This window comes from Psammomys obesus, unplaced genomic scaffold (assembly GCF_907164565.1).
Source record: "Psammomys obesus unplaced genomic scaffold, mPsaObe1.curated_primary_1811, whole genome shotgun sequence".
Taxonomy (NCBI): domain Eukaryota; kingdom Metazoa; phylum Chordata; class Mammalia; order Rodentia; family Muridae; genus Psammomys; species Psammomys obesus.
Window position 1 is genome coordinate 10653360 of NW_026596134.1, and position 15701 is coordinate 10669060.

The window sequence follows — 15701 nt, forward strand, 5'->3', positions numbered from 1 at the left end:
TGTGTGTGTGTGTGTGTGTGTGTGTGTGTGTGTGTGTGTGTGTGTGTGTGTGTGTGCAGGAGCCCTTAGAGGTCACCATGGGCTTTGGATCCCCGGGGACTTGTGACAGGCAGTTGTGAGCCACCCCGTAAGTGCTGGGAACTGAATCTGGACCCTGTGCAGGAGCATCATGCAGTCTTAACCACCGAGCCATCTTTTCAGCCCTGTGATCACTGGGCTCTGTGGTAATTATATATTTTTGCATATACTCATGTATTTATTTGTGTGTGTGTGTGTGTGTGTGTAGGTGCATGCATGCCATGGTGTGCGGGGGACAGAGGCCAGAAAATATGTACCACACGCATGAATGAATGAAAGGAGGAAAGGAAAGGAAAGAGAGAAGGAGAAAGTGAGGTAAGCATTCATGTTCCTCGTTTCCGACCGCCTGCCTTCAGCAGACAATGTGATTGTTGCCTCACACTCCAGCGGCCATCCTTTCTGCATCACGATGGGACCGTGTCCCCTCAAGCTGTGAGACAGGATAAACCCTTCCTTCCTTCTGTCAGACATTTTCTCTCAGCAGTGAAAAAAGCAGCTGATACAGTATCTGTGATACAACTTTTTCATTGACTTTATAGGCCGGGTTGGGAGAACTAAGATCTGACACTCCGGAGTCTTCGTATCCATGAACATGGAATATCTCTCCGAGTTAATTCCGTTCCTACTTGCTCTCTTTCATCAAAGGTCTATGCTTTTTCTATATGGACGGTAGTTACATGTTGCTAGCTTTATACTTGAGTAGTGCATTTTTGGGAGGTGCTGCTATGAATGGCAGCATGATTTTAATTTCAAGTTGTTGGCATATCGGAAAGTGCTGTATCCTGAAAGACTATTGCTGTAATCACTTATTACTTTCAGGAGTTTGTTTTTATCCTTTTAGATTTTCCATATGGATTAACATGTCATCTGCAAAGATAATTATTTTCTTTCTTCTCCATCCATGTACTTTTTATTTATTTTATTTATTTTCTTTTTGCCTTATTACACTAAGACTTCCAGTATGATGCTGAAAAACTGGTGAGAAAGGAGAGTCTTACCATACCACTCTTGGCTGGACTTTCAAAAATATTTTTTTCTGTTATCCCTTGCCTTATGTAACTTTTCTTTTGTTTGTTAATATGTAAGGTTACATGGATTGATTTTTGATTATTGCATCATCCTTTGTATTTGAAATAAATTCTAGTTTGTTAGTGATATGTTTCTTTTACATATTATTGGGGGTCTGTTGCTAACATTTTGCTGAGTGATTTTCAACTTTTTAAAAAATTACATGTATTTGTTTATGTATGCATGCATGTATGTATGTATTTGTGCAGGAGTGTGTGACAGCAGGGTGTTCCTCCTATGTCACACTTCCTGAAATAAGAACTCGGAGACTGTATTATTTATGAATAAATGCCAAGGCCATAAGCTTTGGCTTGTTCCCCAACTAGCTCATAACCTAAATTACCCATTTATTCTATTCTATATGCCACATGGCTGGTTACCTCTCCTCAGTTTCATACATCCATCTTCCTCAGAGTCTGTGGGTAAATCTCTCTCTATCCCAGAGTCTTTCTCTTTCTCTCTCTCATCTCTGCCAAACTCCCACCTCCTATTTCCCGCCAAAGCTAATAGTCCATCAGCTTTTTGATGATGTATGGTGATGCTCCCATACAGTACACAAGAGATTCTCTCTGCACCAGTCTCTGTGTGCACATACGGGCCCACAGGATCAGACTCAGGCCTTCAGGCTTGGTGGCAAATGCTATAATTCACTGAGCTATCTCATCAGCCCTGTTTTTTTTTTTTTTTTTTTTTTTTCGTGTTCTTAAAAGATATTGAACTATAGTTTTCTTTCTTGTAATGGCCTTGTATTGGCTTTAGGGTGACTGGACTCGTTCAGTGAATTGAAAGTATTCCCTTGGCCTTAATCTTCTGGAAGAGACTGTAGAAAACTGTTATAGTTTCTTCTGTAAATATTTTAGAATTCCCCCCTTAAACTAATTCAGACCTTGTGCCTTCTGGTTTTGAAGGGTATCAACTTGTTGGTTCAGTTTCCTTAAGGACTATCTCCATTTCTTTTTCTATGTGTATGTATTTCAAGAAATGGACCCATTTTTATCTATATTATTAAATCTGTGGGCATATAATTATTTATAATATTCCTTCCTTATCCTTTTCCACAGAACCTTCCTTATCCTTATCCACAGACCCCACAGAGATATTCCTTCTTTTCTTTCTGATAGTCATTCGTGCTTTCTTTCATGTTTGTCTTAGCCTGGCTAGATTACCGACGATACTGATCTTTTCAAAGACAGTTACCTTTGGTTTTGTTGATTTTATCTATCTATTATTCTATTTCTGATCATTTTTATTCTTCGTTTTCTTCTTATACTTTAGTCTTAATTTGTTCTTCTTTCCTACTTTTTTTTCGGTGGAAGCTAAGATGGCTGAAGTTACTTGTTTCTTGTATGTGCATTCTATGGAGTTTTGAATGAGACTTCCCTCGTGGGGGGGATGGGCATGTGAATACTTGATTGAATGTGAATACTTGGTGTGGGGTTGGGGGCGGGGCATAGAAGGTGTGGCCCTGTTGGAGGAAGTACATCACTAGGGGTGGGCTTTGAGAGTAAAAAGTCTGGCCTGCTTAGAGTTTGCTCTCCCTGCCTTGTTCTTGTGGTTCAAGGTGTGAGCTCTTGTTTTCTGTTCCTATGCCATGCTGCTTGCTGTCATTCTCCCTGTCATAGAAATTCTAACCCTCTGGAACCATAAGACAAATAAACAGTTTCTTCTCTACATTGCTTTGGTCACAGCAATAAAAAGCAATACAGGTGTCAGTTAAATCTGGTTGATTGACAGCATTATTGGGTTCAACTGTGTCGTTACAGATTTTATGCCTGCTATATCTGTCACTCCTGATACAGGGGTGCTAAAATAGCCAACTATGATAGCTGAGTCATCTATTTTTTTTCTCTCCTGTTCTTTGTTTTCCTCCCCTGTATGTTTGTATATATATCACCTCTCTGGTGTTAGGTACATATACACGATATGTGTATATAGGTTGTTGGTTGTTACAGCTCCCTGTATACCGGCCTTTTATAATATGAATGTGCTTTTTTATTTATTCCCGAAGTCTGCTCTGTATGAAATTAATATAGTGGTTTCTGCCCTCTGTTGATTAGCGTTACCTTTAATTTCTTCATCTCTTTCCTTTTGCTCCATAGAACCAGAGCCGGGCATCCCCTTTCTTTCACCAGAAAGTGGCAGTGGGCTAGACCTGGGTATTTCCCTTCTCCCAGGCAAGTATGGCTTTGCTCACACCGCAGCAGACTGTGGTTTCTTTGAGGCCAGTTCTTATTTAGAACAGAATGAGATGGTATATTTCTGAACAGTTCCTTTTTCCTAGCTCTACCACAACAGGAAGAGATTTTCTTCTGATATTCACTATGGGGACCTAGTAGAGCGACCAGAAATACCCTCCCCCAATCAAGGTGATCCTCACATGATCTGGTCCCCTGGAATTGGTTTTTCTGTTTTGAATTTTGGCCTTTTGAGATGAGGTCTTGCCATGTAGCCTTGGCTGGCTTGGAACCCTGGTACTTACTGTACAGGCTGGCTTCAAACTTGGAGACCTGCATACCTCTACCCCCCAAGTGCTAGGATTACAGGGGGTACACCTGGCTCCCTGAAGTTCAACCCAGGTTTGTGCAATGAGCCTTCAACTGGATAATAGGTTTCCCATCCCAGAGTGTGTTTGTGCCTCCCCAGGCTGACTCTGACCATGAAGGGAAGAGAGCCTTTTTCAGGTGTCAGTGTTTCCAGAAACTTCTGGTGAGACAAAGGAAGAGCCAGGCTTTGAAACACCCAGACACACAAGAAAGGTTGGTCCTAAGGTTCTCTGAAAAAGAGCAGCAACACAAGTACAAGGAGCCCAAGGCAGAAATTGGTTCGCCATGGCATAGGCACTCGCTGACCGATGACTGGAGTGCCCCCCCATCTCTCTCATCGCCCTCACACCACTCATTACCGTATCACCCGGTACATGTGTTCACCAGGGTCATTGTTTCCCAACTCTGGAAAGAAAGTTCTTTGGCACATATCATTCTGTTGTTGCCCCAGACCCCAGAACAATGCCTGGCGTACTGTAAATGTTCACTGAATGGCTGAATTCCCACTCGGGGCTCTTGCCTATCCTGGTGGCCTCTAGAGCCTCCTACAGAGAAAAAAACCTTGTGCTCTTGCTGTGGTGACTGTCTTGACTGCCAACCTGACCAGAAGTGAGAGGCATTTGGTAGAGTGGTAGAGCATGGGTCCAGGTGTCTCTTTGAAGGTGGGCGTTTCCAGAGAAGACTGACGTGTTGAACAGCAACTGAGTGAGGAAGACGCAACCTGAGTATGAGCAGAACTGTCTAACAGTACAAATCCAGACAGAACAAAAGCAGAGCTAGCCTTCCCGGGGGAAACACAAGGCCTCTTGCTCTGTCTCTTGGTCACCACGGAATAGGCGGCCCTTCCACCATGATGCTCTGCCTTGCTACAGGCCCAGGAAGACTGAAGCCAGCAGCTGTGTTCTGAACTCTTTGAGACCACGAACCCAAAACCATCCTCCTCCTTTGAAGCTGTTTCTTTCTAGTGTTGGTCACAGTGATTAAGAAGCGTCTAACACACCTGGTCAGGCTTCAAGCAAGCTCACTTGCCCTGGGCGGCCAGGCTGTTCTTGGCAGGCGCACAGATACTCACCGGCAATGACAGCAAAGTCGGCCTCCACGTCACAGGCAATGACATCTCCATTTCTTATGTGCTTCTTCACGGCCTGCTTGACCTTGCCCATGCCAAGTTCATTGCCACCATCACCAATGCCTGAAGGAAGGAGAAACAGAGTCAGAGAACAGGGTGGGGCCTGTGTGGGGTTGGGATAAGACATCCCTTCCCCAGTGCTGGTCTCTGAATATGTTTCTGACAACCAGACGTTGGTTGTTCTTCGGGTCTTCTAGAAGCTTCTATAGTTAGGAATGGCTCTGACTTTGGAGCTCACTGGAGTGGGATCCTGCCTTCTGTTAGGTCACCACATCTCGACACAGGTGGGGTGCCTTGGGCTCTGACATGTCATCAGGCCCCCTGGAGACACTCAGTAGCTCCCACACAGTGGCTGCTCTCACTGCGCTGTACCGTGTGACTGGCCAATATCCCACTGGCAAAGGTGAACTGGGTCTTACCCTAAAGCATGATAGGAAGGTTTAGAGTTAAATGAATCCCATGCATACACTTCATATCCTTTAAACAGAAGCCTTTAGAGCAGTGGTTCTCAAACTGTGGGTCGTGACCCCTTTGGGTGGGCGGGGCAAATGACCCTTTCACAGGGATCGCATCTCAGATATCCTGCATGGCAAATATTTACATTACTATTCATAACAGTAGCAAAATTACAGTCATGAAGCAGCAATGAAATTAATTTTGTGGATGTGGGTCACCACAGCATGAGGAACTGTGTTAAAGGGTCCCAGAGTTAGGAAGGCTGAGAACCACTGTTTTAGAGGCTAGCTGATGGGAGAGGAACTAGACCATCTCAAGCATTGGAGATCAGATGGAACCAAAAAACTCAGTCCACTGTGAGCGACTGAACACCTTCCATTAACACCCGAGGGTTTTGGGTTTGTTTGTTTGCTTTCTCTGTTTCCACCCCGACCATTTTTCTTTTCTCAGAACAGTTTCTAGATTAGTGACAACCGGTTTGGATGACAAAAATAACTCGACCACCTAGCAGAATAAGGAGTAGTTAGATGCCAAGCAGGGCCCGTCCACATGCCGTGGGGGAAGGGATGTTCCCGAAGCTTCCCGGGCTCTGCCTGCTAATTGCTGCTTCCTTCTCCAGTGCTGGTGACGCCTCCCTGCCTCCCCCCAAGCATTGTGCCCTTTACCTGCCCAGCCCAGAATGGCAGGAAGTGAGAAACCAGGCTAGCAGACCACACTGCGTGCGCCCCACCCACAGCCTCTTCTGGGAAAATCTGGGGATTTGCAGAAAACTTTCTAACCATCCCAGAAGGTTTTTCATTCACTCCTCAAAACCTCAAAAGTCAGAGGGGACTAATGGGTCTGGGAAACACTGGGAGGCTTGGAGAATAACAGGCACAGAAGGACAGACACGCTTTAATTACCCCAGGCTTGCCCTGCGCCCTGCTCTCCATACAAAGGAAGGAGAGCTGGCGTCCTTGTCCTTCGGGGACTGGCACAGACATAACAGCAAGGTGATTCTTTAACAGTAGGGACTGGGTGGCCGCGCTTTGCTCAAGATCCTGCAGGCAATGCTAATTAGCTGGCCAACTTCAACCTCTCTGGGCCTCATTTTCTCATTTATGTCCTTCCGACCTCACAAGGTTTTTGAGTGGGCTATATTTATATATGTTTAATGGTTGTGAAAGTTCTCGGAAGAAGTAAAAAGTTCAGTACAGAAACAAATTATCACAGTGTATTATTAACAATAATGGTCCACTCATCTCACATTCAGTATTGCGTTTCTTCGAATGACACAGGACGAATTCCATCCTGTATGATCCAAATAGTGCTTCATGCCTCGATTTCATTATCGTTAATATTTCATGATGAGTTAATCACTTCTGAGTGGGCAAATCAAGTATGTTCCATATGTGTCACTTCTCTTTCTGGTTTCTAAGAGAATGTTGCATTTCTTAACAATGATGTCATTCATGTCTAGACTGGCTGAAATAAACAAATCCCAGTTTTGGGGGGTTGGAAAGCAATAGTGACCATGTAACCCTTTCCCGGCCTGTGCTCAAAGGTCAATAAAAGATGCTTAGCAATAACTGTTCACGTTGAATTCTTACTGCCACCACTTACCAGTTGATGAGATTCCAGGAAGCTTCCGTGCGGCGAGGAAAATGTCATCAATGGGGTCAACTAAATGCTTGATGTTCATCTTCCTCCAATTGTAGTAACTGCCATCAGCGGCCCTTCCTGCACGCTCTATGGCCACCAGATGGTCAAATCTGCCGGGAAGCAATGGTGGCAAGTCTTTATGGGGAAAATGGCAGCTTCTCTGGCTCCACCCTTGCATGTCTCTGTGAGCGACCTTTGGTTTCTTAACTTGGCTCCTTTCATCCTATGGGACTGACTGAGGACCCACTTTGTGCTGGGGACTCATCCCAGGGTACTAACTCACTATGTTGCTGGTTGTGGGGAGGCATGGCCCAGCGCTGCCACCAGAAGCCCAGGGAGATCCTGGGACCCCGACTCAGGCAAGCTGGCTCCTTCACTGCATTGACTAACGACATCGCAAAGAGAATTTCAGGACAAGTCAGAGCGAAGCCAAGTTAGCCAGTCTATTGAGAGACAGGAGATAGCACACACTTCAGACTTAAGTGGGGGTGTTCATCCTCCCCATCCCTGACACCCTCACCGGAAGAGGACAGTACACACCCCAGACATGGATGTAGGGCTTCAAGAGTGAGAGCAGCACTCAGGTATTTTTAGTGGCAATATACATGATATATACATATGGTTTTGTGGCCAAGTTGTAGAGCTCAAAGGGTATAATTACAAGAAGGCTTAGCGATTAAGCAAAATTTAAAAGTTAAGGGAAGGATGTGAGCTAATTTACTTTTTTTTTTAATTCCTTTTGTAAATGGTGATTTTATTTTAGAAGATCTACCACTTGGATGAATCGAGCATTGTGTGTGTGTGTGGACTGCTGATACAGTTAAACTCAAATCCACGAACATCGTCGCCCTGAGTAAGCAAGCCTTCCGCTTGTTTTGGTTTTGGTTTTCTTCCTTGAGATAAGGTCTCAAGCAGCCCAGGCCTCTAACTATGCAGCTAAGAGTGACTTTGCACTTTCACTACTTTTAAAGAAGTTATTGCTATTACTTCTGTGTATGGATGAAATGTGGGGGGTGTGTGTACCACAGCAAGGGACCTTATGTGGATTCTAGAGCTCCAACTCAGGTCGTCAGCCTCGGTGGCCAATGCCTTTACCCACTGGGCCATCTTGCAAGCCTCTGAATTGGTAAAAATTACTTATTATTCTCACTGTGTATCTGTGTCTGCGTATATGTGTGTATGTGTGGGTAGGTGCATGTCTGAGTGCAAGTGCCCATAGAGCCCAGAAGAGGGCGTTAGATCCCTAGATCTGGAGCTATAGGTGGTTGTGGGCTGATGTGGGTGCTCGGAGCCAGTCTGGATCAAGAGCAGTTGGTGCTCGTAACTGCTGAGCCAACCGCCGAGCCCCACTGGTGCCTTTCTGGATTTTGTCCGGAAGACTCTGGAATGAAGGCTACTTTCCTTTCCCAAGTCTCCTTACTCATCTCCAACTTTCTATCCCGTCTCAACAATCTGATAAACAGCCACTCGGGTCTTCTGCGATGGAATAGTCAGAAGCTGAAAGTCAGGGTAACTGGGTGTCCAGAAAGGTGTCGCTAACACCCGATCCAGTGCTCCGTGTATCCAGCGGGTGGCCGGTCACAGTGAAACCAGTGTTGGCTGCTGTGGGCCCATTGTACTCCTTCCCAACTTCTCCTTCCCATCACAGACATTAAATGATTGGAAATGAATTTGAAGGACAGAAAGAGAAATGAACGGAGCATGACATGAATTCCACAGGAGACTAAGTGGTAGAGAAATGAGGTCACAGGTGGCATGGTGATCAAGCGGCTGTGGGGTCTTGTCACGCAGGGCACGCTCCGCGTCTCCCTGTCACTGGCCCTGGGGGAGTTGTTTGGTCTTTCTAACCACACATTGCCTTTCCACACCTCTGCAGGACACCAAGCATGCATCTGCCTGCAGGACACCTCCAGCATTGACGGGGTTAAAGAAGGCACTTGCCGTGGAACCCGAACCCGCAGCTACTCAGTGCTCAGTGTCAGCTGGGCTTGCTGTGGGTACCTTTCTCAGCACGAACGTTTTAATCTTGTTTTTCTTTCTTTTTTTTTTTTTTTTAATTTCTGTGCATGTGTGTGTGCCAGCTTGTCTGTACATGCACCATGTATATGCGGTGTGCGTGGAGGCCAGAGAAACTGTTAGATCCCTTGGGACAGAGCATCTCAACCTTCCTGAGGCTGTGGCCCTTTAGTACAGCTCCTTGTGTTGTGGTGACCCCAAATCCATAAAAGTACTTCACGGCTACTTCATGACTGTAATTTTGCTACTGTTATGGATCGTAATGCAAATATCTGCTATGCAGGCTATCTGATCCGCGACCCCCAGGTTGAGAACCGCTGCCCTAGGACTTGAGTCATAGGCAGTTGTGAGATAACCAGAGTGCATGCAGGAAGCTAAACCGGGTCCTGTGTAAGAGCAGCAAGTGCTCCTGACTGCAGAGCCATCTCTCCTGCCCTGTTAGCAGGATTTTTTTTTCTTTTTTTGATAATCCAACACGAGAACCCAAAACTGCCACTTTCACATCTCTAAAATGCCCCCATGATGGAATCCTTCAAAATCTCAACTCGATGATGGAACGGTAAGGCCATTCTTCAACAGGTTAAAAACAGACTTCTCATAGGATCCAGAAATTCAGCTTCCGGGTGCATGCAGGGAAGAGCTGAAAACAGGGACTTAAAGAGATGCCTGTCTGCCTGTGTTCTGAGCAGCGCTACTCAGAACAGGCGACGTGTGTGTGTGTGTGTGTGGGGGGGGGGGTGGTCATAGAAGAACAAACCGAAAGAGAAAGCAGCAGAGTGCATGGCACACAGCTCATCTGAGTCCTGTAATGTTGAGAGTCAGTATTGGTTTTTAGATGTCTATCTCAGTTACATGCATGTACTGATCTGTACAAAGCGTCAGTTGACAACTGTAATAATCCTGTTGTTGCTAGCTTTGTTTCTTATTTTGTCAGGTTTGGGTGCTATGGATCTATTTCCAGACATGCTCTACGGGGCCCTAAGTAGACCCTGATATACCCGACCTCATGTCTAACATAGACCTCATGTCTAACATAGCCCCTCAGAACCCTGGCTTCCTGGGCTGGTGGCTTTGTTTTCCTTGATAGGCGGAGGAAGCAGAAACCCTGTCAGCAAGGTTACAAGGGTGCGATTTTCCCCTCCCCCATACACTCCATCTGGGGTGCCATATACATACCTAGGAGACTTGGGGTCCCCATCTTTGCATAAAAATGCCCGAGCATCTTCCACTGATCCTCCTTGGTAGGTTAATATGGGGACTGGCGTCTTCAGAACCCCTTGAAATAAAGACAGAGGGCACCCACATCAGTGCTGGGGTTGCAGGGTGCTTCCGAAAAGCATCTTTGGGCAGTACTGTAACCGTTACCGAGTGGTGTCCTTCCATAGGACACTTCGATAGAATGCAGAGGATGGTAGGTTTACTTTTAGTCCTGACTAAACTCCAGAGTGGGCGGGGCTGGAGGGTGGACCTGGACCAGCATCCCCCTGGGGATGCTCGGTGTATAAAATGCTCCATGACACTATGCCAACAAAGGGTCTGTTCTGGCCCACTGCCAGCAAGAGTGCTGTGTACTCATCTGGATGCCCACAGGGCCGTGCGCCAGGCGCTTGACGTATATGCTCTCATTTAATTTCCATAATCCGGCTCCACATAAAGTGATTATTATTTTCATTTTATAGAAGAAGAAGCCTGAATCTCAGAGATACCAAGGAAGTTGATCAGAGTCAGATATAGTATACATTTTGGCAGCACAGCTCCAGTTCTCTCTTAGTTTAATTTCTGTCAGTGTGATAAAACACTATCACCAACGGTGATTTAGGGGAAGGAAGGGTTAATTCAGTTTACAGTGCTAATCTGCAGTCCACCACTGAAGGGAAGTTGAGGCAGAAACTCAAGCAGTTACATTACATCCACAGTCAAGAGCAGAGAGAAATTAATTCCACACACCGCCTGCTTGCTGCTAGCTTCCTCCTCTCTTACACTGTTACCTAGGGAATGGTTGTGCCCACAGTAGGCTAGGTCTTCCCACCTAAATCAGCAGTCAAGATAATTCTACACAGACATGCCCCCGGGCCAACTTGACCTAAATAATTCCTCAGTTGAGACTCCTTTGTCAGGTGACCTTAGGTTGTGGCCAGCTGACCTTTTAAAACCAGCCACTAATTCCTTACCCCCAGACCTTTCCGGTTCGCTCTCTGTATGAACATCCCTTCAGAGGAGACCAACAGCAACTGAGGCAGAGTCCCAGAGACTTGGGTTTGTGCTTGCACAGTGGTGATTTACAAAGCAAAATCGATTTTTAAAAAATAACACTTTGTGATTACACAAACAGCACGTGTTATTTTAGACTGTGTGGAAAATATACACATATCTCCCCAGGTGAAATTCTTTTTCATTAGCCTCTCTCACGGCAGTCTGAGGAAGAGTCCTGGCTTATTCACTGCCCATGGCAAATCTTCAAGCGAAAGGAAGGATGGCCGAGAGAGCATCCTGGGCAGTGTCTCCTGACTCAGGACTTAGAGGCACGTGGCCTTGGGTAAGCCACCTTGAGCGCCTCCTCGGTAAAGTAATGACCGCTTACTCACATGGCTGGGGTGCCCCATGATGGCCTCCGATACCTGTCAGTTACCTGGCTGGGTCTGGTGCAAAGTGGGTGCTAAGTAAAGCCACTCCTCACTATCCTGGTCGCACTGGGTGACAGATACTAGTCAGGGGGTGGGTACCAGGGAGCCTAGACAGGTAACATGAGCCACGTGTCTGAGAAAGGACACACAAGACCCCTATCAAGCTGGGCTAGCTGGGTTAGGGAAACATGGCTCTGTCTACTGAGCTACACAGTACAGTTCTTTCTAGGCTTGTGCCCAGGAGAGGGTAGAGGGGTCTCTGCCATTTTTCCTCTGGATCGTTTCCGAGGCCTCAGTAAAAAGATTGATACAGCTTTCATGGACAGGTCCTGCTGCTTTGCCTGCCTCATCCAAATGTTACGAAAGTTTTGTTCCTGGCTGTGGCAGTGCACAGCTTTGATCCCAGCACTGTCATGAGGAATGGAGGCAGAGGTAGGAAGACCTCTGAGTTCAAGGCCAGTATGGTCTACAGATTGAGTTCCAGGGTGACCAGGGCTATACAGAGAAACCCTGTCTCAAAAAGACCAATCAACCAAATAAATAAATATAAAACATTCTGCAGAATCCAGTAAAGCAACTACACCCTCGTTGGAATTGTGCAGGCCAGCAGCTCCGAGTCCCTGAGGGCAACCCAGGTGAGCTCTAGGAGAAAAGCAGGGCGCATCTCTCTCTCTCTCTCTCTCTCTCTCTCTCTCTCTCTCTCTCTGGAGAATTAATGCTAAACATAGCCACAGAGAAGAGTCAGGTGGCACCTTCTGTCAGCCCTGGAGCAGAGCTTGACATGGCCACCTGTCCCTTGGTTTCCTGTTCTCACTGGCTGGTCCATCTACTATTCCTTGAAGCCACCTTTCCCTTGTTCTCTGGATGTGAGGGGCCTCAAGGCGCAACTCCGGCTTTGTCGCCGCTTATCCCCACAGTGGCCTCCCCGAGAGCTTCCACTGTAGAGGTCACCTCGTAACTGGTCTCAGCTTCCTTCTTCACAAACCATACAACCTGCGTCTCTTCTTATAACATCTGGTTGCCCTGCAATCGAGCCCTGAGATGGGTTTGCTTTGGAGGTGTTTTCTTTGGAGGGAAATCCAAGAAGCTGAGGCAAGGGATAGGGAAAGTGAGGAGGGGGTCTGTGCATTTTCAAGATCACTCCTTTAAGAATTGATATTTCATGTTCACTAATATCTATGTATCTCCAAGGAGGCAGAGAACTTAACCTCTAGATTCTGTCCCTACTAGGCTGAGGGTGTCACAGGGGAATCACCCCTGCTTTTCTGTATGAGTGGGTTCCCATAGCTTTGGACCCCCACGGCACTGACTGGTGGTAGGGACTGCTCATCGTGTGGACAACAATGATTGATCAGAACACTTGGACTTTTTGGAACCTCAAACATCTTTCTCAATAAAATGAGACCAGCATTGTTTATTACAAAGTTGTTCTGAGCTTGGAGCTAAAAGATCCCATCACAAGGACACGTCCTGGCACTGGGTACATAGCCGAAGTCCACACATTGATTTCTCCCAGTCTCATAAAGACCTGCTGGGGAAATGGCTTGGGCCCATGTCACTGCTCACCTTGCTTAACGGCCTCTTCCACAATCTTCATATGTAAGTTCAAGGCTCTCTGGTCTACCACCATGGTGGCCTCCTTCCCCAGAGCCTGCAGGAAGGCAGCTAAAGCGATGGCTCCCGGTGGGCCATCTGTTTCCTCTGGGGGCTCATGATTAAAATGAGTGGGGAATCCAGTGGTGACCAGTACTGAGCGGGCATGAGACAGTGACAGAGCAGCCTGCAGCAACTCATCTTTAAGTAGCAGATGCCGGATCCCTCGATTTCCTAAAATCACAAAAATAAAGTCAAATCTAGATGATTCTGTTTGAGGCAGAAACACTGACAGTTTGGGTTGGTCTGGGTCCAGAAGTCGTGTGGAGGGATGTGGCAGATGGAGCTGTTCACAGGGATGCATTCTTGGGTTTCTGCCTCCCACCTCTCTCTTAGCTTGGGTGGCCACAGGACTGGCTCAGTCTCACGGCGCATGAAGGAATGATGGGGGACCTTTTGAGCCAAGTCTCGTATTTCCCCCGTGTTTCTCCAAGCACACCTTCCCTCTTCTTGTCTGAAATGTTGATAGCTATATCATGGGATGATGGTAGAGCTTCTAGGACCCCAAGTGGCTGGTTAGAGAAGAGTCTTTCCTTAGTGACCCAGAATACTCTGAAGACATGCTGTATTCTATTACATGGAGATGGCATGGCATTTGAGCAAAACATGTTGAGGCTCATTTGTTAGACTAGTTCAGCAAAACCTAACTAATAAAAGCACACACACACACACACACACACACACACGGAAGAAAGGAAACAGGACACATTTATTGGAGAGCCTTCCCTACAAGCACAAAACAGGGTCTGAGGTGCAATTATTCCAGGAAATGGTAACCCCAGAGAACACAGCAGAAATGAGACCCAGAAACCCACTAAAGATTGAGAGCGAGTGAGTTAATCCCCAAGCCAACTAGAACTCTGTCCTGCCTGAGACCCACTAGGAGGCCATGGAGGAGGCACACTAGAATTGCCCTACCGAAGGACCAGAGGCTACCCACGCATCTGTCCCCTGTTGGAGGAAAGTTGTTCAATGGGGGGTCGACTTTATTGTACTCTCCAGAGTGTGCCTCCTAGAATAGACATAGGCTGTCCTCTAGTGGAGGAGTTGAGCAAGTGGGGAGCCATCCATTGCCTCTGTACAGGACCCCAGTTAGTCCCCGGGGACACAGATGAGGGAGCAACAGCTAGTGCTAAGGTTGTCCAGCTGGGCCCTGCTGAGCAACACCACTTCCTGACTCTTGTCCACATCGTCCTCCCTCTGTCTACCCTCAGGGCTCTTCCACATAAGTGCCATCCGAAGGTAGAGGGTGACTCAGAACGTCCACCCTAGCTGAGCTGCCTTCAGAGAAGGCCAAAGGGATGTGAAGGGGCGTTGCCTTGCAGCTGAGGTTCTCAGAGAGCATGAAGGATGCTGGGCGGAGATTCTTACTGTGGAGGCACTGCTCCAGACTGAGGTGGGAGTAATTCCAGTACAGGACCTGGCACATAACAGCTGTGCATCCTTGGTGCTATATCTGGGTCTTCCTACATGGAAAATGGGAGGGGAGCCCAGATGGAGGAGGTCTGTGTGGACAGGGACTCCCCACCTACTGGCTCTAAAGGATTCTGGTATTTTAAAAAAGTGTGGGTAGTTAGTTGTATGTGTTTGTGTGTTCTCGTGAATGTGTGTTTGTGTGCATGTGCACAGAGAGGCCAGAGATTGATGTCACGATTCATTCCTCGATCCATTTAATTTGATTATTTAAAAAAAAAAATCTGGAGGCAGGGTCTCTCACCAAACCCAGAGCTCACTGATGTGTGTAGGCGAGGCTGGCTGGCCAGTGAGCCTCAAGGATGCCCCTATCAGCCTCCTTAGTTCTGGGAACCCCAGAACACACTGCTGTGCCCTGCTTCTTATGTGTGTGCTGGGAACTAAACCCAGCTCCTCTTCCCGCTGACACGGCAAGCATTTAGCTAACTGAGCCATCTCCTCAGGCTCCAGGAGTTTGGTAATTTTTATCGCTTCTTCACTTCCACACATTAATTCTGAAACTTAATTATATTAATTAATTAGATTAATTTTTTTTGAGACTGTGTCAAGTACTGGTCTTGAATTAATGATCCTGCTGCCTCAGCCTCTTAAATGCATGGGTCAGAGACGTACAATACCACCATGGCTATTTTCATGTACTTTCTGATGTTCCTACAATGAACATGAAATACTGATGACAAGACAGAAGAAGAACATCAGCATTTTGTACATCACAATTGGGTGTAATGTGTTTCATGGAGTATGGTGAGTGTTAAAGAGAGAGCAAGGGGAAAGAGTTTGGGCAACTGAAAGCTGTGCACATATATGATGATTTTATTACCAGTGTGAAAACTATAAATCGTGCACCCTCCAGACACCTCAAACGCAAGACAACAGCCTCTTAAAAATGACTGAGTGGCTCTATTAATAAGCTCGGTAAGTAATGCCCAGCACACAGCGCACAGCCATCGGTCTTCCATCTGCTTATTCGAGTGGGAATGAAAATCATCTATTGTTCCTGCAGACTGAAGATGGCTTTTC

The 15701-nt window shown here is 46.6% G+C and overlaps 1 protein-coding gene across 4 annotated transcripts in view; it reads right to left on the reverse strand.

The window, feature by feature from the left end:
- Positions 1–15701, reverse strand: part of Dglucy (D-glutamate cyclase) — a 77503-nt gene that overhangs the window by 10451 nt on the left and 51351 nt on the right. For all 4 annotated transcript variants that reach the window (XM_055593023.1, XM_055593026.1, XM_055593024.1 and 1 more), the window contains 4 exons: positions 13122–13382; positions 10108–10207; positions 6877–7025; positions 4762–4881 (listed from right to left, as the gene is read on the reverse strand). In XM_055593023.1, coding sequence (XP_055448998.1) covers positions 4762–4881; positions 6877–7025; positions 10108–10207; positions 13122–13382 — 630 coding nt within the window. The remainder of the gene's footprint in view (positions 1–4761; positions 4882–6876; positions 7026–10107; positions 10208–13121; positions 13383–15701) is intronic.